Source organism: Pristiophorus japonicus, chromosome 8 (genome assembly GCF_044704955.1).
Source record: "Pristiophorus japonicus isolate sPriJap1 chromosome 8, sPriJap1.hap1, whole genome shotgun sequence".
NCBI lineage: Eukaryota > Metazoa > Chordata > Chondrichthyes > Pristiophoridae > Pristiophorus > Pristiophorus japonicus.
This window is the reverse complement of record NC_091984.1, coordinates 178,721,472-178,746,313: the sequence shown is the minus strand read 5'-3', so window position 1 is coordinate 178,746,313 and position 24,842 is coordinate 178,721,472. Positions and strand designations below refer to the sequence as shown.

Here is a 24,842-nt window from a genome sequence, read left to right as displayed (position 1 = left end):
AGCAGAGACCCACAAAACATTTACGGTCAAATTAGTATCTTTATTGCAACAATACTTGTTTAGACTGTTATTATCTTCTTCGTCTATAGAATCAACGCTAGTATTCTCTCTCTCACCCTCTCCTCTTAATTTTCAGAGCCAAGATCCTTTCTCTCTACTGTCTTTATCCCATCCTTGATTAACAGGGCGACCCTCCTTCTTTTCCATTTTGCCTATCTCTTCTAAAAGTTAAGTATCCTGGAACATTTATTTCCCAACCTTGGCCACTTTGCAATCATGGCTCCATAATGGCTATTAGATCAGATCTATTCATTTCTATCTGCGCTATTAATTCATCTATTTTGTTGCGAATGCTTCGCACATTCAGATATAGTGCCTTTAACTTTGACTTTTTTCAATTTATCCCTGATGTCACCTTAGTCACTGATGCCCTATTACCTTTGTTACTCTCTCTGTCCCTTCCTGACCCACTCTGCTTATTTTTACCCCAAACTCTGCTCTGCTCTTGAGCCTTGACATTTCTCTTGCTGCTTTTAAATTTACTCTCTCCTGAATCCTCCCACCCCTCCTTCATTTATTTAAAGCCCGGTCTACTGCTCCGGTTGTTCGATTCGCCAGGACACAGGCTCCAACCCGGTAGTGGAGCCCCTCCCAACGGAACAGCTCACTCTTTCCCAAGTACTAGTGCCAGTTCCCCATGAAGCAAAACCCCTGCTCCCACACCACTCTTTGAGCCACGGATTTAACCTTCTAATCTGCGTATCCCTATGTCAATTGGCACGTGGCTCAGGTAACAATCCAGAGATTATTATTTTTGAGGTTCTGCTTCTTAATTTGGACCCCAACTCCTTAAACTCTCTCAGCAGAACCTCATCCCTAGTTGGTTCCTACGTGGACCACAACAACTGGATCCTCCCCTTCCCACTCCAAGTTCTTCTCCAGCTGTAAGTAGATGTCGTTAACCCTGGCAGGAAACACAACCTTTGGAACTCCCCCTTTCTATCTCTTTCGTCATCAAAGGAGCTCTGGCTTTGGTTGCCTTACCTTACCCCTTTGTGGAAATGTGCATCGACTGTAGCCAATCTATCACCTCTTTAAAGGCGGCCCATTGTTCAATTATAGTTTTGCCTGCCAATCTTTGATTCCAATTTATCCGGGCCAGGTCCATTCTCAACCCACTAAAATTGACCCTCTTCCAATTAAGTATTTTGACTCTCAATTGCTCTTTGTCCTTTTCCATAGCTAACCTAAACCTTATGATACTATGATCACTGTTCCCTAAATGGTCCCCTATTGAAACTTGATCCACCTGACCCACCTCATTCCCCAGAACCAGGTCCAGCAATGCCTCCCTTGTCATTGGGCCGGAAACAAACTGGTCAAGAAAGTTCTCAACACACTTCAGAAATTCTTCCCCCTCCTGAGGGCGTGCAATCAATTTCCATCACCACTATGGTGCATGAAAGGGCGTATTTCATTGTAACGCTCACATACACAGAAGACGTAACAAAGTTGCCACCATACATATTTAAAAAGTAAACAACTGAAGAAAAGTTTCTGAGGACGATGAGAATGGATGGACAAAGCACTGACTTGATGTTTGATCAGGGCCACGTACGATACAAGATTTCATGCTCTACTTAATACTAAACATTCTTTACTCATCTCAGATTCATTCAAGCATCGCTAAATGCCTTCTGTAAACAAAGAGCTATCAAAAAAAAAGACATAGCTCACTAAGTGGAGATTTTCAAGGGAATGAATGCAAGCTCATAAGAAATAGGAGCAGGAGTAGGATGTTTGGCTCTGCCATTCAATAAGATCATGGCTGATCATCTACCCCAACTTCACTTTCCCCCCCATTATCCCCACACCCCGTGATTCCCTTAGTATTCAAAAATCTATCGATCTGTCTTGAATATACTCAACAACAGAGCATCAACAGTATTCTGTGGTAGAGAATTCCAAAGATTCACAACACTTTGCGTGAAGAAATTTCTCCTCATCGGAGTCGTAAATGGCCGACCCTTTATTGAGACTGTGACCCATAGTTCTAGGCTCCCCAGCCAGGGGGAACATCCTCCCAGCATCTACCCTATCAAGCCCCTTAAGAATTTTATAGGTTTTAATTAGATCACCTCTCATTCTTCTAAACTCGATGGAATAGAGGCCTAGTCTACTCAATCCCTTCTCATAGGATAATCCCCTCATCCCAGAAATCAGTCTAGTGAACAGTTATTGCACTCCCTCTAAGGTAAGCATATCCTTCCTTAGGTAAAGAGACCAAAATTGTACACAGTACTCTAGCTGTGGTCTCATCAAGGCCCAATATAATTGTCGTAAGACTTCTTTTCTTTTGTATTCCAATCCCTTTGTAATAAAGGTAACAAAGCATTTGCTTTCCTAATTACTTGCTGTAGCTGCATGTTAACTTTGTGATTCGTGTATTCAGAATACCAACATTTTCCAGTCTCTCTCTTTTTAAAAAAATTCTGCTTTTCTATTTGTCCTGCCAAAATGGATAACTTCACATTTCTCCACATTATATTCCATCTGCCAGGTGCTTGCCCACTCACTTAACCTGTCTATATCCCTTTGCATCCTCCTCACAACTTACTTTCCCACCTAGCTTTACATCATCAGCAAACTTGGATACATTACACTCGGACCCCTCATCTAAGTCAATTTTATAAACTGATCCTTAGGGTACACGGTATCATACTAACTATAGTCTGCCAACTCAAAAAAGGCCCGTTTATTCCTACTCTTGTTTTCTGTCCATTAATGAATTCTGAATACACATTACCCCCAATCCCACGAGCTCTAATTTTGTGTAATAACCTCCGTGTAGTACCTTATCGAATGCTTTTTGAAAATACAAATACACTACAACCACTAATTCCCCTTTATCTATCCTGCCAGTTACCATGTCAAAAATCCGTGTTGACTCTGCCCAATCATATTATGATTTTCTAAGTGCCCTGTTACCATGTCACTAACAATAGATTCTAGCATTTTCCCTACTGCTGATGTCAGCTTAACTGGCCTATAGTTCCCCATTTTCTCTCTCCCTCCTCTCTTGAATAGCGGGGTTACATTTGCTACCTTCCAATTCACAGTGACTATTCCAAAATCTAGGGAATTCTGGAAGACCAAAACCAATGCATCTTCTATCTCTGTAGCCACCTCTTAAAACCCAAGGATGTTGGCCATCAAGTCCAGGGAATTTATCGGCTTTTAGTCCCATTAATTTCTCCAGTACTATTTCTTTACTAATACTAAATTCATTAAGTGCCTCATTCTTACTAAATTCTTGGTTTCCCACTATTTCCAGAATGCTTTTTGCATCTTCTACCTTGGAGATACACAAAGTATTTGTTTGATATCTCTGCCATTTCCTTATTCCCCATTGTAATTTCTCCTGTCTTTGTCTGTAAGGGACCCATGTTTACTTTCACTGTTCTCTTCCTTTTTACAACATATAGAAGCTTTAACTTTTTTTTTTAAATTGTCTCTTGCTAGTTTACTCTCATTCTATTTTTTTCCTCTATCAATTTCTTGGTCATCCTTTTTGCTGGATTCTAAAATCCTCCCAATCCTCAGGCTTACTACTCTTTTTGGCAACATGATAAGCCTCTTCCTTTAATCGAATTCTATCTAACTTCTGTTGTTGGCCACAGTTGGACCACTTATCCCGTAGGGTTTTTATTTCTGAACGAAATATAAATTAGTTGCGAATTATGAACTATTTGTTTAAATGTTTGCCACTGCTTATCTACCATCATATCTTTTCATCTAGTTATCCAATGTACCTTAGCCAACTCGCTCCTCATTCCTATGTAGTTTGCTTTGTTCAAATTTAAGATCTTCAATTTGGACTAAATCACACTCAAACTCAACATAAAATTCCATCATATTATGATCACCCTTTCCCAGAGGCTCCTTTATTACAAGGCTATTAATTAACCCTAACGCGTTGCACAATACTAGATCTAAAATAGCCTGCAGAAAAGGGCGAGGCCGAGAGCGGAGTGGTAGTAAAGGCCAAGGCCAAGAGCAGAGCGACAGAAAAGCACGAGGCCGAGAGCGAAGCATATATTACAGCTGTTAAATGCAGCTTTCAATTAATCAATGAAGGCCACTCTGTAATTAAAGCGCAATAGTCGGATGAACAACAATGCAACCTCTTCCATTGCTGCAAGTTTCTTCCAGAGCTGGAGTTTGCAACAGAGAATAGATGCATGAAGAACACTGGATCCACAAATTATTGTGAACGGCTTCAGAAAAATGCTACGTATCGAACACCATGAGTCGCATTGAAGATGATGTTCTGTGGGAGGGAGATGAGGCTCATCTTGAACAGATATGCGAAAACGTCATTGACGGCAACAGCTAAAATGTGGACAACTTAGGAGACACTAACTGTGTGCACTGCACCGTGAATCTGATTCTTCTGCATGAAGGCTTCTAGAAGCTGTTTCCACAGTTACTGCTACATTTTCAGTTTTTGACATATCTTGCAGTTACACTCAGTTACATTCATATTTGTGCTTGGGTTCACCATTGCTCAGGAATCACATTCCCCACATTAGATTTTTTTTCAGATGGGACGGTGATGAGAAAGTCTGTGTTACAATAGAAAATTTACAACAAAAAGAATTTGCAACTGCATACAGCAGAGAGGACAGTGTAAATACTGGAAGGGTTGGATTCAAGCTTGAGAAATAGGAGTATACACAGAATTACTGACCAGGTCTCCATTAGCATAGATTGGCAGCTATCTGGGAACACTGACAGCTAGTCTTTAGTCTATTTGTGTGGTTTGAAAGAATTGTATGTTGTATGCCTCGTCATGGATCAGTTTCAGACAATCTCACTCAAACACTCCATATCCATGGTAAAGTTATCCCTAGACAGGAGATTTACATTAATATCAGCGGATCATGGGTAGATTCCAGCTTTTTCTTTACATCCATTTTTTTTTCCACAAACAGAGTTGACAGAAAAGTGAATCAAATGGAAAATGGCCATATGGATCTGCAATTGGGTGCTCAATATTTATCACAATCAGCAAGATGAACTGTTATAGAAACAGTAGCACTAAACTGTAGTCCCTTTCCCTAAACCCAAAACTGGAACACAATTTCCTACCCCGCCCCCCCCAAACCAATTGTTCAATGATTAAGAACTTGAGAGATTGTTAACAACGCTACATAAGAACATAAGAAATAGGAACAGGAGTAGGCCATATGGCCCCTCGAGCCTGCTCTGCCATTCAATAAGATCATGGCTGATCTGATCATGGACTCAGCTCCACTTCCCCGCCCGCACCCCATAGCCCCTTATTCCATTATTGTTTAAGAAACTGTCTATTTCTGTCTTAAACTTATTCAACGGCCCAGCTTCCACAGCTCTCTGAGGCAACGAATTCCACAGATTTACAACCCTCAGAAGAAATTTCTCCTCATGTACATGTACGAAACAGTACGTCTTTTCTACTGTTTATATGCAATATTAAACTCAGGGCCATTGTTAATTAAAATGTTCCATCTGCCTCCACCCTTCCCACAATCACCTGACATCCATACATATCATAAGCTCAGAACCAATCCACTTGTAATCCTCCCATACACCAATTCCCCCAAACTATCTCACAACAACACCGTATAAGCTCATGATCATCCCCCTGTCCCCCATATCCATCATTCTACAGAAGTCACTCTCTAGCATTTCACTCAGTAGCATCTTTCAGAGATGTTAACATCCAAAGATAATTAAAATCATTACACTGTGTAATTAAAAATAGCATCAGTACTCTATTCCAGGGTTAGGTCAGCAAGTGTAATAATTTAGCTACACAATGAAGTTGCTCACCTTTGCCTTCTCTGTCGACATACTGGCCTTTAACTTCACAGTTCACAACAACCTGCAGGAAAAATGCAAGCACACGGTATTAACGAGATGGATCAGGAATCTTCGAAATAACAAGATGAATTAGGAATCTCGACACACCCAAGCACAGAGCACATAATCAAATAGAGTCACTCAGCAATACTGACTTCATTGCACTTTTAGGCTCCATGTTATTTCAGGGTCAGCACAAATATGGCACAGTTAAATCATCGACAGCTGTGGGTCATTGCAGACAAATGGTGCTGATAGCCACCCAGTCCACCAACTGCATTTGTACTGCAGACAGATGCGCTCCCGAGGTAAAACTTCGAATCGGAATCACAACTCGAGCTGTGAATAGAACCACATCATCAGCATAAACTGGACTGGAGAAAAGGAATGCACCTATCTCAACACTGATGAGGCTCAAGGCACACCAGGAGTCAGAACATAAGGCAACATTTAACCAAATACAAAAGCTGAGAGAACTTAGTGTCGCTGTGCTAGAAGAGAAGAATAGAACTGCATCGCTCATTGCAGATTTGGCAACAGGGTCAGATGTGGTTATCTGACTTGACTACAGACAGTAAGTAGTCATTGCAAAATGATGTCACTTAAGAAACATTTGCAGGGACATGTTAGTAGTTGACGTATTCAATTGATACATCTTCACAAGAGAACAGGATGGTGTTTCCTTCCATTCACTTGCAGCTGAATTACGAGGGAGGATAACGTGAACTCAAGAGATTTAATTACATCCTTTAATTCACCTTGATGATTATGGATTACATCAAGAAGCTATCAAAGGTATTCTTTATCACGCAGTAAAAACTAGGTAAGCTGAGCAACTGGCTGCATATTTGAGCTGTAAAAGGCACAGGAGGTTCAACAGTTTTGAGAACCATAAGCCTGTACGAAGCCCTTTCCATACTGGCTCAGCTGCACAAACATCCCAGAATTCCCATGTTCCATAGCATACCGGAAATAAAAGCACTTAAAGATCTTTTTGTTCCTGACACAGCTGCTAAGTTGATTTGAAATCCCAATGCAGAAGATAAAACTCTACGGTATCTGGATCCTGTGTTTGTCACCAGACGAATGAGACTTATCTGAATGAAAATACTGGCAACTCAGTGGCTAAGAAAAGCAGTTGGAGCATGGATGAGATTAGAGGGTGTCTGCACAGAAAGCAGCGCCTTCTATGCGACATTCCATAATCCAAGTTAATTTATTTTTGAGAACAAATACAAACGCACATAGCATAATGCCCTGTTCTGGCAGTGACTGCGGAGTTCAATTTCCAAACTAATCACTCTGTTGGGAGTTACAAGGATCAATGGATTTTTCATTCCATCCCAAAGAACCATCCTCAAAAATACTTACTCACAGTATAACTGCATTTAATCAACAATTTACATTTATATAGTGCCTTTATCATTGAAATCTGTCCCAAAGCACTTCACAGAGGATGCTTTTGTGGCAGGTTATGTGAGAATTTCTATCAATTAGCAACATTACAGCACCTTCATTGGAGGGTGTAATTAGAGCTTGACAATTTTACATAACAACTTGTATTTATATAGCGCCTTTAGCACAGTAACACTAGTCAAAAGGGGCTTCAAAGAGCATTATCAAAGAGAATTTAACACGGAGCCACATAAGGAGACAATAGGGCAGATAAGATAGATTATAAGGAGTATCTTAAAAGGAGAAAAGAGAAGGTAGAGAGGCGGAGAGTTTTTGGGAGGGAATTCCAGAGCTCAGGGTCTTGACATTTGAAGGCACGGCCGCCCACGGCCGCCAACGGTGGAGCGATTAAAATCGGGGATGCTCAGGAGGCCAGAATTGGAGGAGTGCAGATATCTCAGAGGGTTGTAGGGCTGGAGGAGGTTACAGAGATAGGAAGGGGTGAGGCCATAGAGGGATTTGAAAACAAGGAGGCGTTGCCTAACCGAGAGCCAATGTAGATCTGCAAGCACAGGGGTGTTGGGTGAGTGGGACTTGGTGTGAGTTGCGACATGAACAGCAGTGTTTTGGATGACCACACGTTTGGAGGCCGGCCATGGTTGCATTGGAATAGTCAAGTCTAGAGGTAACAAAGGCACGGCTTCAGCAGCAGATGAACTGAGGCAGAAGCGTAATTGGATGCTGTTACAGAGGCGGTCTTAGTGATGGCGCGGATATGTAGTCAGAAACTCATCTCAGGGTCAAATATGACACCATGCAGTTTGGTACAGCCTCAGACAGTTGCCAGGGAGAGGGATGGAGTTGAGGGACTAGGGAACAGAGTTTGTGGCAGGCACTGAAGACAATGACTTCAGTCTTCCCAATATTTAGTATCAGGAAATTTCTGCTCATCCAGTACTGGATGTCAGACAAGCAGTGCGACAATTTAGAGATAGTGGAGGAGTCAAGAGAGGTGGCAGTGAGGCAGAGCTGGATGTCGTCAGCATACATGTGGAAATCGATGCTCTGTTCTCGGATGATGTTGCCAAGGGGCAGTATATAAATGAGAAATAGGAAATCCTTGAGGGACACCAGAGGTAACGGTGCAGGAGTGGGAAGAGAAGCCAATGCAAATAATTCTCTGGCTACGACTGGATAGATAAAATGGAACCAGGCGAGTGCAGTTCCACCCAGCTGGACGACAGTGAAGAGGCATTAGAGGAGGATGGTGTGGTCAAATGTGTCAAAGGATGCAAACAGGCCGTGAACGATGAGGAGGGATAGTTTACCAGTCAGAATAACATAGGATGTCATTTGTGACTTTAATGCATAGGTAGTTTCCTTTATATATGTGGACTTGAGAACTTATAATGGGAAAAGCTGAAAGGAAGTGTGCAAAGATGCAACATTTTTAATATATTACTGGTTGATTTTGCACATGGGGAGTCATGATTAAATCAGTCTTCTGATGAAGTGGGATTAGAAGGCAGGGGTGAGTTGGATCGAGGTGGAGATATAATTCAATCCCCATTTTAAAGTCATAAGTTCTGTCCTTATGCTCATGTTTCCATTACAGATTCCCATGTCCACATTTATAATAGAAACTGCCTCTGCCAACTTGTCACACGACATCTACACCATCCTGGCAGTGATTGCCATACACCATCTTCACCCAGAGATGAGGGAAGGGGGTGACAATGTAATTACAGTCGGACAAGTTTTACATACAGTTTCAATTATAACTGTAGCCACAGGAATTCATAATGGGAAAGATAACGGGAAGTACATCCACGTGCAATATTTTTAATATATTAAATAGAGAAATTCATATCGATTAATCCCTCTAATTTCCTGCACTTCGCTGATTACAAGTCTTCCCTGTACCTCTGGTATTTTTGTTGTTCACTGCGAAGACTGAAGCAAGGCTCCGCAGCTGGCTCAGAAAGGTTCTGCAGTGGTTAGCAGACTTCAGGGAACTCCTATGTCCGATTCCCAATCGTTACTGAGTTAGCCGATCGCAGGCAGGGCACTCAATTGGTCTCCGCAACCCTGGAGTAGAAAGAAAAAAAAAATCAGCCAGGATTACTACCACATATTACTACCAGGACAGGCATGTTGTAGGTCACTAGGTCCTATCATAAAAACAGATACAAGCGTAGAAGTTCATCATAGGTGGTCGCGCAAAACAGGAGTTACAGAATCGGCCGCCAGTTATACATCCCCACCCGATATTTAGCTCCATTAACTGAATAATGCATGGGGCGTATAACGGGCGGTTGTTTTGATAACACTTACTTTGCGCTACCGCCCAAGACAAATTTCTAGCCTGAAAACTTTACAGCATAATGTCATGCCTCTTAATTGAGAGAATCCTGGGAAGTCTCCATTTCAGATTCCCTCTATTAACTAACTGGGACGAAATTAATTATTATTAATTTTAGGTTCAAGTTTGTATTATGTAACTGTTGCGCGATGTACGCTGATTCTTGAATAATCATGGTTTTAATCTTGTGCAATATGCCCTCGGTAGACCCAATTAGATATAAAATGGAAGAAACCAAGGCACTGGGTCTTGCTTGGCCAAGTGTAAGATGCAGTCAGCAGCTTTCCCAGCAGAACAAGACAACAGCATGTTTGTTGGACCCAAGTCTAAAGATTTAACGGAATTCAAGGACAGAAATGAGGCAAAGGGACGAAGATTATCGTGGATTAGTTGATTTTTAGAATATAGGTACTTGTTTTGATATCTCAGCCATTAATATCTTATTAGTAATGGATTTATAATCGTGTGCAAGAATTAAATGTAGAAGTTTGTAATCATCAACTGTTTGCAATGATAACCTGAATTATATAGGACATGTAACCATTTTGCTTATAATTAAAGTCTGTAAGTAAGCTTTACCCAGACAGCATGGGGTGAAGAAGAGTGTCGCCATGCTTGAACAGAGTGCAGCTAGCCTGGGAAGGAAGGTCATATGTAGCTGCTACTGTGTTGGAATGTTATGATCTTTGCAGTGAATTAAAAACATAGGCAAACAGCAAGGACGCCATATCTCTACACATGGCATGCCATAACTACCCCAGATATGCGTCTTGATGGTCCAAAACAGATGATGCAAGGGTGTCATAAGACTAGGTGCTGTGGACGTGTCATCTTTATATAAATGGATTTTGGATTTGGGGTGTAGGCCAGTGATTGGAGTCCCCCTGAACCATAGGTTTTGAATGAGAGTAAGGGTATAAGAAGGGGGCCCTCAGCCACTTAGGTTGAAGAGAAATTCAGCCAACAGCTTGAAAACATCCAGAAGACGAGCCGAGGAAAGATTCGGGTTCGCGGAGGACCCACACACGTCACACCGGGCAGACAAGGGAACCTAGAAGCCAGGGCAGACTGGGGTTGGACTCGTGAAAATCGCGACTTCTACCCAGGGCATAACAGGTAATATATCTCACGATTGCGCCTCATTTGACTGCAGCTCAGATGCTGTAATGTATCAAGTCTCACTTGCACTGAATAAAATATAATCATTGTCACCAATATGGGTCAAGTCCAATCTTTTGGAATGTAGCTGTGAAAAGGTTAATTGGCCAGAATCCCATAAACTTCTAAGTATGAAATAGTTTAAAAAGGGGAAACAGCCAGAGCCAAGTTCAGTCTTTCAACCATCTACAGACCAACTGCTGCATCAACACGCCCAATATATCCAAAGCACTTTGCTGTTACACTGAGGGTAGCATACGTGTTCAAGTGTGTTAAAATGTTATGCCAGAGCAGTACTGAAAAACAATCATTTTCCCAGGAATAGTTGCATTCCTCCATTAAAATAAATGTCAAAAAAGGTGCTGTTTCTCAGGGTGACATTGTAGCACAACACACTGGAAATCCTGGAAGTCAGCCCACTAGGATTCAAGTAGCTAAGATACACAGCATCAGTTATACGGTTTAAAAAGTATTTAAGATCTGTGTACCAAGAAGCAGTCAGGAAATTAAGCAACATTCCCATGTCCGAGCACTTTTAAATATTAGTTGCGGACATTCGCAGCTAAACATCTTACGGGCCACAGGCACAGTGCCACTGTGAGCTGAACTGGTGCCGAAGGGAACAATCTCCAAACATTAACCAGCTGTGCTGTTCATCACAGTACAGAATCTGTGCACCACATCGCTGGTTTGTCACCTCACTAAATGGTTTGATGCAATTTACTGGCTTCCAATGCCACTACCTCTGTTAGTCCAGAAAGAACTTCATGCTTCAAGGATAGAAGCATTAAGGTTACAGCACAGAGCCAGGCTCTACGGCCCACCACACCTGTACCACCGCTCGCTCTTTAACTGGAGTGAACTACTTTAATGCCATTACCCTGCCCTTTCCTTGTGTTCTTCGATGCTCTGCCTTTTCAAATAATTAATTCCATTTTAAATGGCGTTATAAATCTTGGCTCACAGCTGCTGTGATAAAGCATTCCATGGTCTAATGACCAACTGTGAGAGCATTTCTTCTGACGCACACCTCTTTGTTCTATTGATAATCCTAAGTTTTGGCCAGTTACTGATTCTCCAACCAGTGGAAACAAGCTTTCATTATTTACCCTCTCAAAACCTTTCATAAATGTTTAAACCTCTGTTACATCCAATTTAACCTTCTCTGTTCCAATGAAAAAGCTCCAGTTTATTAAGCCTTTCTTCATAACTATATCCTGGTATCATTTTTCTATTTATTTGTTCTGGGATGTGGGCATCGCTGGCAAGGCCATCATTTATTGCCCATTCCTAATTGCCCTCGAGAATGTGGCGAGTGGTGAACCTCCTTGAACTGCTGCAGTCCGTGTGGTGAAGGTGCTCCCAGAGTGTTGTTATGGAGGGAGTTCTCGAATTTTGACCCAGCGGCAATAAAGAAATGGCAATATATTTCCAAGTCGGGATGGTGTGTAACTTAGAGGAAAACTTGCAGGTGATGGTGCTCCCATGCGCCTGCTGCCCTTTCCTGCTAGGAGGCAGCGGGTTTGGGAGGTACTGCCAAAGAAGCCTTGGCGAGTTGCTGCAATGCATCTTGTAGATGGTACACACTGCAGCCACAGTGCACCGGTGGTGGAGGGAGTGCCAATCAAGTGGGCTGCTTTGTCCTGGATGGTGTCACAGTTCTTGAATGTTATTGGAGCTGCACTCATCCAGGCAAGGAGTATTCCACCACACTTGTAGATGGTGGAAAGGCTTTGGGGAGTCAGGAGGTGAGACACTCACCGCAGAATACCCAGCCTCTGACCTGCTCTTGTTGCCACAGTATTTATGTGGCTGGTCCAGTTAAGTTTCTGGTCAATGGTGACCACCAGGATGTTGATGATGGGGGATTCGCGATGGTAATGCCGTTGAATATCAAGGTGCGGTGATTAGACTCTAACTTGAAGATAATCATTGCCTGGCACTTCTGTGACGCGAATGTTACTTGCCACTTATCATCCCAAGCCTGAATGTCATCCAGGTCTTGCTGCATGTGGACATGGACTGCTTCATTTTCTCAGGAGCTGCAAATGAAACTGAACACTGCAATCATCAGCAAACATCCCCACTTCTGACCTTATGATGGAGGGAAAGTCATTGATGAAGCAGCTGAAGATGGTTGGGCCTAGGACACTGCCCTGAGGAACTCCTGCGGCGATGTCCTGGGGCTGAGATAATTAACATCCAACAACCACAACCATCTTCCTTTGTGCTAGGTATGACTCCAGCCAGCAGAAGAGTTTTCTCCAATTCCCATTGACTTCAGTTTTACTAGGGCTCCTTGTTACCACACTCGGTCAAATGCTGCTTTGATGTCAAGGGCAGTCACTCTCACCTCACCTCTGGAATTCAGCTCTTTTGTCCGTGTTTGGACCAAGGTTGTAATGAGGTCTGGAGCAGAGTGGTTCTGGTGAAACCCAAACTGAGCATCGGTGAGCAGGTTATTGGTGAGTAAGTGCCGCTTGACAGCACTGTTGACACCTTCCATCACTTTGCTGATGATTGAGAGTAGACTGATGGGGCGGTAATTTTCCAGATTGCATTTGTCCTGCTTTTTGTGGACAGGACATACCTGGGCAGTTTTTCACATTGTCAGGTAGATGCCAGTTTTGCAGCTGTACTGGAACAGCTTGGCTAGAGGCACAGCTAGATCTGGAACACAAGTCTTCAGCATGACAGCCGGGATGTTGTTGGGGCCCATCGCCATTACTGAATCCAGTGCGCTCAGCCACCTCTTGGTATCATGTGGGGTGAATCAAATTGGCTGAAGACTAGCTTCTGTGAGGGTGGGGACCTCAGCAGGAGGCCGATGTGGATCATCCACTCGGCAGTTCTGGTTGAATATGGCTGCAAATGCTTCAGCCTTGTCTTATGCATTTGCGTGCTAGGCTCCGCCATCATTGAGGATGTGGATATTCATGGAGCCTCCTCCTCCCTCTAGTTGTTTAATTGTCCACCATCATTTAGGACTGGATGTGGCAGGACTACAGAGCTTTGATCTGATCCATTGATTGTGGGATTCTAGTCAATCTACCATTATTGAAAGGATGTTAGAACCCTTTAATGGACTTCGCAGAATTGCACAGAGTAAAAGAAGAAACAATTTGCATTTATATAGCACCTTTCACAACTTCAGGACGTCACAAAGTGCTTCACAGTCAAAGAAGTATTTATCAAGTGTCATCATTGTTGTAATGTATGAAAACACAGTCCCCAATTTGCGCACAGCAAGCCCGACAAACAGCAAAGTGGTAATAACCAGATAATCTGTTTTAGTGATGTTGGTTGAGGGATAAATATTGCTCAGAACACCAAGCAAATTCCTATACTCTTTTTTGAATAGTGCCATTGGATTTTTTACATCGTCCCGAGAGGAGAAATGGGACCTCAATTTAAAATCTTATCCAAAAGACGGTACCTCCCTTAGTACTGCATTGAAGTATCAGCCAAGATAATGTGTTCAAGTCTCTGCTGCGGGGCATGAATCCATGACCTCCTGACTAAGTGCTAAGGCTGACACCCCGTTAGGCCTCTGTGAATCATACACTATTCTCGAACCAAAAGTCCACAACCAAAGGTCCGCAGCCAATGCTTGAAAAATTAAGCTGATTTAGTTAGACATGACTTACTCATTACAAGTCCTTGCTGACAGTCCTCGATTAGCCCATACCATTCTACGTGTTCACCAATTTCAGCCTATAGTATGGACTCCAGAAGAACCCACTACATGGCTAAGACTAACTGTATTTTCAGGCTTACCCTTTTCCCCTTTCTTAAATAGCAGTTTAAGATTTGCCACCCTTCAGCACAATTCCTGTTCTCAAAGATGTTTTTGGAAAATTATGGTTAATGTCCGTGCTATCGAAAGCCTGTCGTCCCTCTTACTGGTTGAATAATGAATATGTTTACTTCCTGCCTACCAGGCTCTCTTCAAAACTCAGCCAACAAAAGAAGTGCAGTTATAAGAATTCAACAAATACGATTTTGACATCATGTTGAAAATAAAAGTTCTGGACTTCAGACATATTGCACAATGGAGTGAAAGATCACAGTTAATGCGCTCAGCTCCCCAATGGGATGCAGAAAATTGGAGATATTAGACTGCACTACTGGCACATCACAGTACACACAAAGGCTAGAGAGCAGGCAAGCCAAACAATGGAGTGCGGCATCAAGAAAGACAATACCTTCAAAAGGAGAAGATGGGAGCAGATGGTGACGGGGAGCTATATTTTCAATAAAAAAGTAATCCGCATTTATATAATTAAAATAGAACAGACATTTCAAGGATGTAGCTTTGATATAACATTTCATTCTCCTTCCCTCCCTCCTCCTCCCATATATCTATATTTAGTCTCTTCGGAAATCGAACAATGTCTGTGGGATGCCATTTACTGCACAGTTTCATTTTTTGCAAAATCTCAGTGCAAACAACATGTTCCAAGGCAAGTTGGTGGTATTCTTGACTGTCACTTACCTGTACATCGCTGCAACTTGCTGTCTGAATTTCACTAGGTTAACTTGCTTGCAGTAATATATCACAAAAAGAAATAATAGTGTTCTATGCCAGGGATGGGCAATTATTTGGACTGGAGGGCAACTTAACAAGTTTTGGTGAGCTGTTGAGAGCCGCCCACCAATGCTCCAACAATTGCGCAGTCCTGCTGCTGGAAGAGATACTGCGCATGCGCGTCTGCATAGTGGCGAAAAAAATTAGAGGGAACATTGCAGAAACATAAATTCAGATAGTACAGATGCTATCTTACATGCACAACATGTAGTCGGTACTGCTTAGAAATGAATCAAAGATAAAAGTTGAAAAAGTTATGGTATCTTCTGGTCTCTGTAAATCAGTGCTGTGAAATCGAACTCTACACTCTTTAGAGCCTGTGTCAGCAATTCCCCACCTCAGTCATCCTCATGTCCCTCTGCAACTATTACTAATGCCATCCCAATTGGTGCCAGATGAGAACTCCCCTGCCATTGTACTTTGGACACCAGGAGAGGAAAGATGCAGCGCGGGTCACTTTCTTCGGTCAAAGCTTTATCGAGCTGAAAAGCCATGACTCCGCTCTAAAATGAATAGGGCATATTCGAGGACGCAGTGCATTCTGGGCATGGACATCCACCATTGGGGCCCAGAATCACAGAGCGGATCCTTTTACGATCGGGCCAGGGAGAATCGCTTTTAGGAATTATTTATCTGAATGAAGTATTATGATGTTTTTTCTTTGACTGCAGTTCGAGTCTGTCTCTGACCCATGAGGGTGAAAGTGGATAGACGAATGTGCAGCTCAAGCTCCGGCTCACGTTCTATTTCTGTCCCATCCAGCAGGCCGGATAGAATGATTTGGTGGGCTGGATATGACCCGCGGGCCGTATTTTGCCCACCACTGTTCAATGCAGTCGCGACCGGGAATTTTGAAGGTTGTGTCTCTCCCATAGGGTTAAAGATATCTCCTCGTGGCTGAAGAAGAACCTGGAGTGGGAAGGAGAGGATCCAGATTTTGTGGTCCATATAGGAATCAATGGCACAGGTAGAACTAGGAATGAGGTTATGCTGAGAGTTTGAGGAACTGGGTTCGAAATTAAAATTCACAACCTCAAAGGTTATAATCTCTGCATTGTTACCTGAGCCATGTGCCAATTGGCATAGGGACATGCAAATTCGATGCTTAAATGAATGGCTGAAAGGGTGGTGTGAAAGGCAGGGGTTTCAATTCATGGGACACTGGCACCAGTACTAGGGAAAGAGGAAGCTGTTTCATTGGGATGGGCTCCATTTAAACCAGGCTGGGACCAGTGTTCTGACGAATTGAATAACTAGGGCGGTAGATAGGGCTTTAAACTAATGTAGGAGAGGTGGGAGGATTCAGGAAAGGAAGAGAAATTCAAAAGCAATAAGAGAAATGTCACGGCTGTAGAGCAGAATTTTATATTGCGTTTGAGAGTGATTTAATTAAGTCCGGAACTAGTAACTTAAATCTGAACAAAGCAAACTACGTAGATATGAGACACGAATCAGCAAGTAGGTTGGGAAACTACGGTAGATAAGCAATGACAAACATTTAAATAAATAATTCATAATTTACAACGAATATACATTCCATTAAGGAATTAAAAACCCCACGGGAAAAATGGTCCAATCATGGTTAACAAGGGAAGTTATAGATAGTGTTAGATTAAAAGAAGAGGCTTATAATGTTACCAGAAATAGTAAGCCTTTTAATTGGGACGGTTTTTAAAATTCAATGGATTACCAAGAAATGTATACAGATACAACAGAAAATTAAATATGAGTAAACTAGCAAGAGACATAAAAAGATTGTAAAAGCTTCTATAGGTACGTAAAAAGGAAGAGATTAGAGAAAGTAAACATGGGTCCCTTACAAGCAGAGACAGGAGAAATTATAATGGGAAATAAGGAAATGGCAGAGACATTAAATAAATACTTTGTGTCTGTCTTCAGAAGCAGACACAAAAAACATTCAGAAAATAGTGGGGAACCAAGGATCCAGTGAGAATGAGGAAATTAAAGAAATAGTACTGGAGAAATTAATGGGGCTAAAAGCTGGCAAATCCCCTGGACCTGATGGCCTACATCCTAAGGTTTTAAAAGAGGGGGCTACAGAGATAGGGGATGCATTGGTTTTGATCTTCCAAAATTCCCTAGATTCTAGAACGCTCCCCACGGATTGGAAATTAGCAAATGTAATGCCGCTTTCAAGAAAGGAGGTAGAGAGAAAACAAGGAACTATAGGTCAGTTAGCCCGACATCAGTCGTCAGGAAAATGCTGGAATCCATTATTAGGGGCACGGTAACAGGGCACTTAGAAAATCAAAATATGATCGGGCAGAGTCAACACGGATTTATGAAAGAGAAATCGTGCTTCACAAATCAAGAGTTGTATGAGATTGTATCTAACAGGGTAGATAAAGGGAAACCAGTGGACGTGCTGCATTTGAAAAGGTGCCAAACATAACTTATTACAAAAAGTTAGGGCTCATGGAATTGGGGGTAATATATTAGATTGAGGATTGGTTAATGGACAAAAAACAGAGAGCAGGAATAAATGGGTCATTTTCGGGTTGGCAGGCTGTAACTAGTGGGGTACCGCAAGGATCGGTGCTTGGGCCTCAGCTATTTACAATCTATATCAATGATTTGGATGAGGGGGCTGAGTGTAATGTCTCCAAGTTTGCTGGCGATACAAAGCTAGGTGGGAAATTAAGTTGTGAGAAGGATGTAAAGAGGCTGCAAAGGGATAAAGTGAGTGGGCAAGAACATGGCAGATAGACTATAATGTAGAGAAATGTGAAGTTATCCACTTTGGTAGAAAAAACAGAAAAGCAGAATATTGTTTTTAAATGGAGAGAGATTGGGAAATGTTGGTATTCAGAGGGGCTTGGGTACCCCTGTGCACGAATCACGAAAGTTGGCATGCAGGTACAGCAAGCAATTAGGAAAGCAAATGGTATAGAAACATAGAACATAGAAAATAGGTGCAGGAGTAGGCCATTCGGCCCTTCGAGCCTGCACCGCCATTCAATGAGTTCATGGCTGAACATGCAACTTCACTACCTCATTCCTGCTTTCCCGTCATACCCTTTGAGCCCCCTAGTAGTAAGGACTACATCTAACTCCTTTTTGAATATATTTAGCGAATTGGCCTCAACAACTTTCTGTGGTAAAGAATTCCACAGGTTTACCACTCTCTGGGTGAAGATGTTTCTCCTCATCTCAGTCCTAAATGGCTTACCCCTTATCCTAAGACTGTGACCCCTGGTTCTGGACTTCCCCAACATTGGGAACATTCTTCCTGCATCTAACCTGTCCAAACCCATCAGAATTTTAAACGTTTCTATGAGATCCCCTCTCATTCTTCTGAACTCCAGTGAATACAAGCCCAGTTGATCCAGTCTTTCTTGATATGTCAGTCCCGCCATCCCGGGAATCAGTCTGGTGAACCTTCGCTGCACTCCCTCAATAGCAAGAATGTCCTTCCTCAAGTTAGGAGACCAAAATTGTACACAATACTCGAGGTGTGGCCTCACCAAGGCCCTGTGCAACTGTAGCAACACCTCCCTGCCCCTGTACTCAAATCCCCTCGCTATGAAGGCCAACATGCCATTTGCTTTCTTAACCGCCTGCTGTACCTGCATGCCAACCTTCAATGACTGATGTACCATGACACCCAGGGCTCGTTGCACCTTCCCTTTTCCTAATCTGTCACCATTCAGATAATAGTCTGTCTCTCTGTTTTTACCACCAAAGTGGATAACCTCACATTTATCCACATTATACTTCATCTGCCATGCATTTGCCCACTCACCTAACCAAGTCATTCTGCAGCCTTTAAAGCATCCTCCTCGCAACTCACACTGCCACCCAACTTCGTGTCATCCACAAATTTGGAGACACTACATTTAATCCCCTCGTCTAAATCATTAATGTACAATGTAAACAGCTGGTGCCCCAGCACAGAACCTTGCGGTACCCCACTAGTCACTGCCTGCCATTCTGAAAAGTACCCATTTACTCCTACTCTTTGCTTCCTGTCTGACAACCAGTTCTCAATCCACGTCAGCACACTACCCCCAATCCCATGTGCTTTAACTTTGTACATTAATCTCGTGTGTGGGACCTTGTCGAAAGCTTTCTGAAAGTCCAAATACACCACATCAACTGGTTCTCCCTTGTCCACTCTACAGGAAACATCCTCAAAAAATTCCAGAAGATTTGTCAAGCATGATTTCCCTTTCACAAATCCATGCTGACTTGGACCTATCATGTCACCTCTTTCCAAATGCGTTGATAATGACATCCTTAATAATTGATTCCATCATTTTACCCACTACTGATGTCAGGCTGACCGGTCTATAATACCCTGTTTTCTCTCTCCCTCCTTTTTTAAAAAGTGGGGTTACATTGGCTACCCTCCACTCCAGAGTCTATGGAATGCTGGAAAATGACTGTCAATGCATCCGCTATTTCCAAGGCCACCTCCTTAAGTACTCTGGGATTAAGTCCATCAGGTCCTGGGGATTTATCGGCCTTCAATCCCATCAATTTCCCCAACACAATTTCCCAACTAATAAGGATTTCCCTCAGTTCCTCCTTCTTACTAGACCCTCTGACCCCTTTTATATCCGGAAGGTTGTTTGTGTCCTCCTTAGTGAATACCGAACTAAATTACTTGTTCAATTAGTCTGCCATTTCTTTGTTCCCCGTTATGATTTCCCCTGATTCTGACTGCAGGGGACCTACGTTTGTCTTTACTAACCTTTTTCTCTTTACATATCTATAGAAACTTTTGCAGTCCGTCTTAATGTTCCCTGCAAGCTTCCTGTCGTATTGTATTTTCCCTGCCCTAATCAACCCTTTGTCCTCCTCTGCTGAGTTCTAAATTTCTCCTAGTCCCCGGGTTCACTGCTATTTCTGGCCAATTTGTATGCCACTTCCTTGGCTTTAATACTATCCCTGATTTCCCTTGATAGCCACGGTTGAACCACCTTCTCTTTTTTATTTTTACGCCAGACAGGGATGTACAATTGTTGTCGTTCATCCATGAGGTCTCTAAATGTCTGCCATTGCCCATCCACAGTCAACCCCTTAAGTATCATTCGCCAATCTATCCTAGCCAATTCACGCCTCATACCTTCAAAGTTAGCCTTCTTTAAGTTCTGGACCATGGTCTCTGAATTAACTGTTTCATTCTCCATCCTAATGTAGAATTCCACCATATTATGGTCACTCTTACCCAAGGGGCCTCGCACAACGAGATTGCTAATTAATCCTCTCTCATTACACAACACCCAGTCTAAGATGGCCTCCCCCCCTAGTTAGCCTTTATTACAACAGGATTGGCGTAAAAAAGTCTTACTGCAATTATATAGGACCTTGGTGAGTTTTGGTCTCCTTAGCCAAGGATGGATATACTTGTCTTAGAGGGAGTGAAAGGAAGGTTCACTAGACTGATTTCTGTGACAGGGAGTGGATTGTCCTATGTGAGATTGAGTAGACTAGGCCTATATTCCATAGAATTTAGAAGAATGAGAGATCTCATTGAAACATAATATTCTTAGTGCTTGACAAGGTGGATGCTGGGAGGACGTTTCCCCTGGCTGGGGAGTCTAGAACTAGGGGGCACAGTCTCAGAATAAGGGGTTGGCCATTTAGGACTGAGCCGAGGAGAAATGTCTTCACATTTTCGGTTGTGAAATCTTTGGAATTCTCTACACAAGAGGGCTGTGGATGCTCAGTCATTGAGTATATTCAAGACAGACATCGATAGATTTTTGGATATTAAGGAAATCAAGGGATTTGAGGATAGTGAGGGAAGGTGGAGTTGAGGTAGAAGATCAACCATGATTTTATTGAATGGCGGAGCAGGCTTAAATGGCCTACTGACGCTCCTATTTCTTAAGTTATGATCAAGAACACAACCAAACTTGCCTTAGTCCTTGTGCACTAGGCTAGAATTTCAAATTTTTCAAGATGGATATCAATTTATCACCAGTTAGTGAAATGAATGTCAATCAGTTCCATATATCATAACTCTTGTCGAGGTATAGAATTATGCTTACCAAATGGGTTTTCTGTTCCTTTCCCTATTCCCAATTTCAAACTTTATGCTTCACACCAGACTTGAAGAAGTCTGGTATTTGTGAACCACTTGCCTTATCTGCAATGCTTCTAAGTGATATAAATGCAAGACATCAGAAATTCCTGCTCCAGCAAATTCTAGCCACACTCAGCATGTTATCAAATCCACAAATTCAGACTGCCCTAATCTGCCTAGCCTCTACACACAGGGTGCAATGAACATAGAACCTATAGCGATAACAGGAAAAAAAGTAAATAAAATATTACACAAGGTTGATAAATTCGTAGAAACTTGCAGCACAGGAGGCTGCCATTCGGACCGTTGTGCCTGTGGTGGCTCTTTGAAAGAGCAGTTAAGCTTAGTTCCACATACCCACTTTCTGTCTGTAACCCTGCAAGTTCCTCATCCCCAGCTTCCACCACCTTTTCAGGTAGAGTGTTCCAGATCCCAACAACACTGAGTGAAAACATTCCTTCTCATCTCATCTCCCCTCTTGATCTTTTTCAATGATTTTGAATCTATGACCTCTCGTTATTGACCCACTTGCCAGAGGGAATATTTTTTCCCTATTTAGTCAAAATCTCTCCTGATCTTGAAAACCTCTATTAGGTCACCTCTTATACCTTCTCTGTTCCAAGGAGAACAGTCCTATCTTCTCTAACCGCTCCTCATAAATAAAGTCTCTCATTCCTGGTAAACCTCGTCTGTGCCCTTTCTAATGCTTTTACATCTTTCTTGTAATGTGGTGCCAAGAATTGTCCACAATACTCCAGATGATGCCTAAACAGTGATTATTTATAAATTTGGCTACTCATTATTTAAATATCTGTAAACATCTAGACTCACCAAACTCTAATGGGCTAGATCACATAATGATCCAATAAATGTAAACAGTTTGGACAGAAGAGTACCATACTGTAAGTAAATTAAGATCAAAATCAAGTGCGTAACTTGTGAGGCATTTAGATTTTATCTGTCCAGTGAAAAAACTACTAAATATTGATGATAAAATATTTCAATTCTTACCCAATACAGCATTGCTGAAAAAGCAGTTGTTGAAATTTGACTGCATATTCTAATACCTGCCTGTATCACATGGTCTAGTTTTCCGAAAGGTCATTTGAAGCAAGTTTACCTTGCTACGGCCACAACTACCCAGATTTCCTGGAAACATACACCCTTTTCTCTAAACTTCCTCATCTCTGGGCATATGAACAAGCTACATTCATGTAGTAACTTTCACCGCACAACATCCCAAGACACTTTACAGAAGGGCCGTGAACACCAAGCAGGAAGTACGATAGAAGCTAGAGGAGGTGGCTAAAAGCATATTCGAAGAGTTTGAGTTTTCAGCAAGCTTTTGGAGGATGATGGAGAGGTAACATTATTCAGAGATTTGAGGTGAAAGTTCCAGCATGCAGGGGTGGGGATTAGCTGAAGGTTCCACCATTGTTTGGGAGGGAAAATGCATAATTGACCAGAGTTGAAAGTGCATGGTTGGAGACAGAACTGATGAATGGAGAAATAGGATAGAGCGAGTCTATAAAAAGGTATTTAAAGACAAGTATGAAGATTCTGAAATCAATATGCTGGGGAATAGGGAACCAGTGGAGGTCTACAAGGACATGGGTAATGAGCGTGTAGTTCAGGGTGCAGACAGCAGAATTCTAAATCGTTTCAAGTTTATGTAGGGTGGAGCTGGGAAGGCCACCATGGAAGGTTGTTCTTTTAAGTGACAGTGTGGACAAATGTCATTCATAAGTGAAGTAGGTGGCTGATAGTCTGGAGATGGAACTAAGCAATCTTTCTACCTACAAGTCAGGGACTACACTTCAAAAGTACTGCACTGTTTATGAAATGCTTTGTGATGTCCAGAGGATGCAAGAAGTGCTGCATAAATGTGATTTGCTTCTTTCTGATGGACTGGTTGAGTGGTATGAAGCTCACTGCACGTTCAAGCAGGACACTTTGATTGTGAAGAGTTGGCTTCAGCCTGAGCAAGCAGCAGGGATAGCATTTGAATCAGCACCAAAGGTGCACAGTGCTGGGAGCGAAATAGGATTACTTATATCTTGCTAACATTGAGCTATACATTGAACTCCAGAACTTGATGTCCAACAGGCAATCAAACAGCATGATGACAGTTGTGGTGACCTGGCTGTCATCAGCCTCACGTTATGCAGATAATGCCATGAAGGAACACAACAGAGATGACCACACAGGCATGGAAGAAGCTGATAGAAGGGGTGCACTGACCACTGTGGGACAGATAGGTGTGGAACCAGGGGAGAGCAGTGCTGTGACGGTGGACCACATAGGGGAGGTGATGAAGGATGGAGTTCATTGGAATTTCCTTTTTTCCCACTCTCCCCTGTCCAGTTTCTCTTTTCTCGATTTTCCATTGCTCAGTTTAAGCCTTTCTCTCTCTCACACATTCGCTCTTTCTTCCCTTTCTCACTCACTTCCTCCCCACCCATCCCTCGCTTCTTCAATCCCTCCCACATTCCTCTCTCAGGCGGGTAATTTTTTTTTACCCTGGAGCTCCCTTCGGCTGCCCGTGTCACAGCTGCACCGTAACCCCGCTCCCAACCGGCGGCCGCCGCTCCACAGTACTTACCCCAGCAGCTGGGCCTGTGTCTCCGGCTCTCTACCTCCAGCTAACCCGCTCCTTCAGGCCGCCACACGAATCAATCAGCGCCGCTCGCCTGATTTTCCCGGAGACACTCTGCCAACGTCCCGTCAGCCACCGCGCGCACAGCTCCTCCGTTATCCCGGCAGGCCCCGCGCCAGGAGTCATCCAGTGTCCCGGCAGGCCCTGCGGCAGGAGGTAGAGGATGTGTGTGTGTGTGTTTGTCTTGTATTCCCATTGCAAGGTTCACAGGTTCAGTTTATTCGGGATTGGTTACATTTTTCGTTCTGTATCTGAGTTAGAGAACGTTTTCAACTGCAGGAGAGAGAGCCCTGACCTGCTCAAAGGACCAGCATTAGAAGTGGTTACCTGCTCCCTCCATAGTAGGTTGTCAACTCTGCACCATTATCCTGGAGTCACCAGGAATTAATTATTAATCTCCTGGACACTGCCGCAAGTAACCCAGGAGAAAAATCCTAGGGACATTTAAAACATTTTTTAAATCATTTTTTTAACTTGTTTATTAGTCATAAAAATATTGGAGGGAATGAAAGGCTGTTTGACTGGATGGGTGGCTGGAGGTGGGAGGTTATGTGATGAAACCTCCAGGAATACATCCAACCGGAGTTGGCAACTCTACAACTCTAGATCATCATCATAGGCAGTCCCTCAAAGCGAGGATGACTTGCTTCCACGCCAACTGTAAATGTGCCGTGTTAGAGGAGTACAGAGCTCCATGCTATTCAAGCTATATTATTCAATTGCAGCC

The 24,842-nt window shown here is 42.7% G+C and overlaps 1 protein-coding gene across 2 annotated transcripts in view; it reads right to left on the bottom strand.

Annotated features, from left to right (window-relative positions):
- Positions 1–24,204, bottom strand: part of LOC139268842 (septin-2) — a 195,573-nt gene extending 171,369 nt beyond the window's left edge. The window contains exons 1-3 of one of the 2 annotated variants that reach the window (XM_070887596.1): positions 24,062–24,204; positions 9,223–9,387; positions 5,875–5,926 (exon numbers count right to left, since the gene is read on the bottom strand). In XM_070887596.1, coding sequence (XP_070743697.1) covers positions 5,875–5,895 — 21 coding nt within the window. In that variant the 5' untranslated portion in view covers positions 5,896–5,926; positions 9,223–9,387; positions 24,062–24,204. Of the gene's footprint in view, positions 1–5,874; positions 5,927–6,059; positions 6,221–9,222; positions 9,388–24,061 lie in introns of those variants that run through there. The other variant, XM_070887597.1, reaches the window with a different exon arrangement.
- Positions 24,205–24,842: the final 638 nt, after the last annotated feature.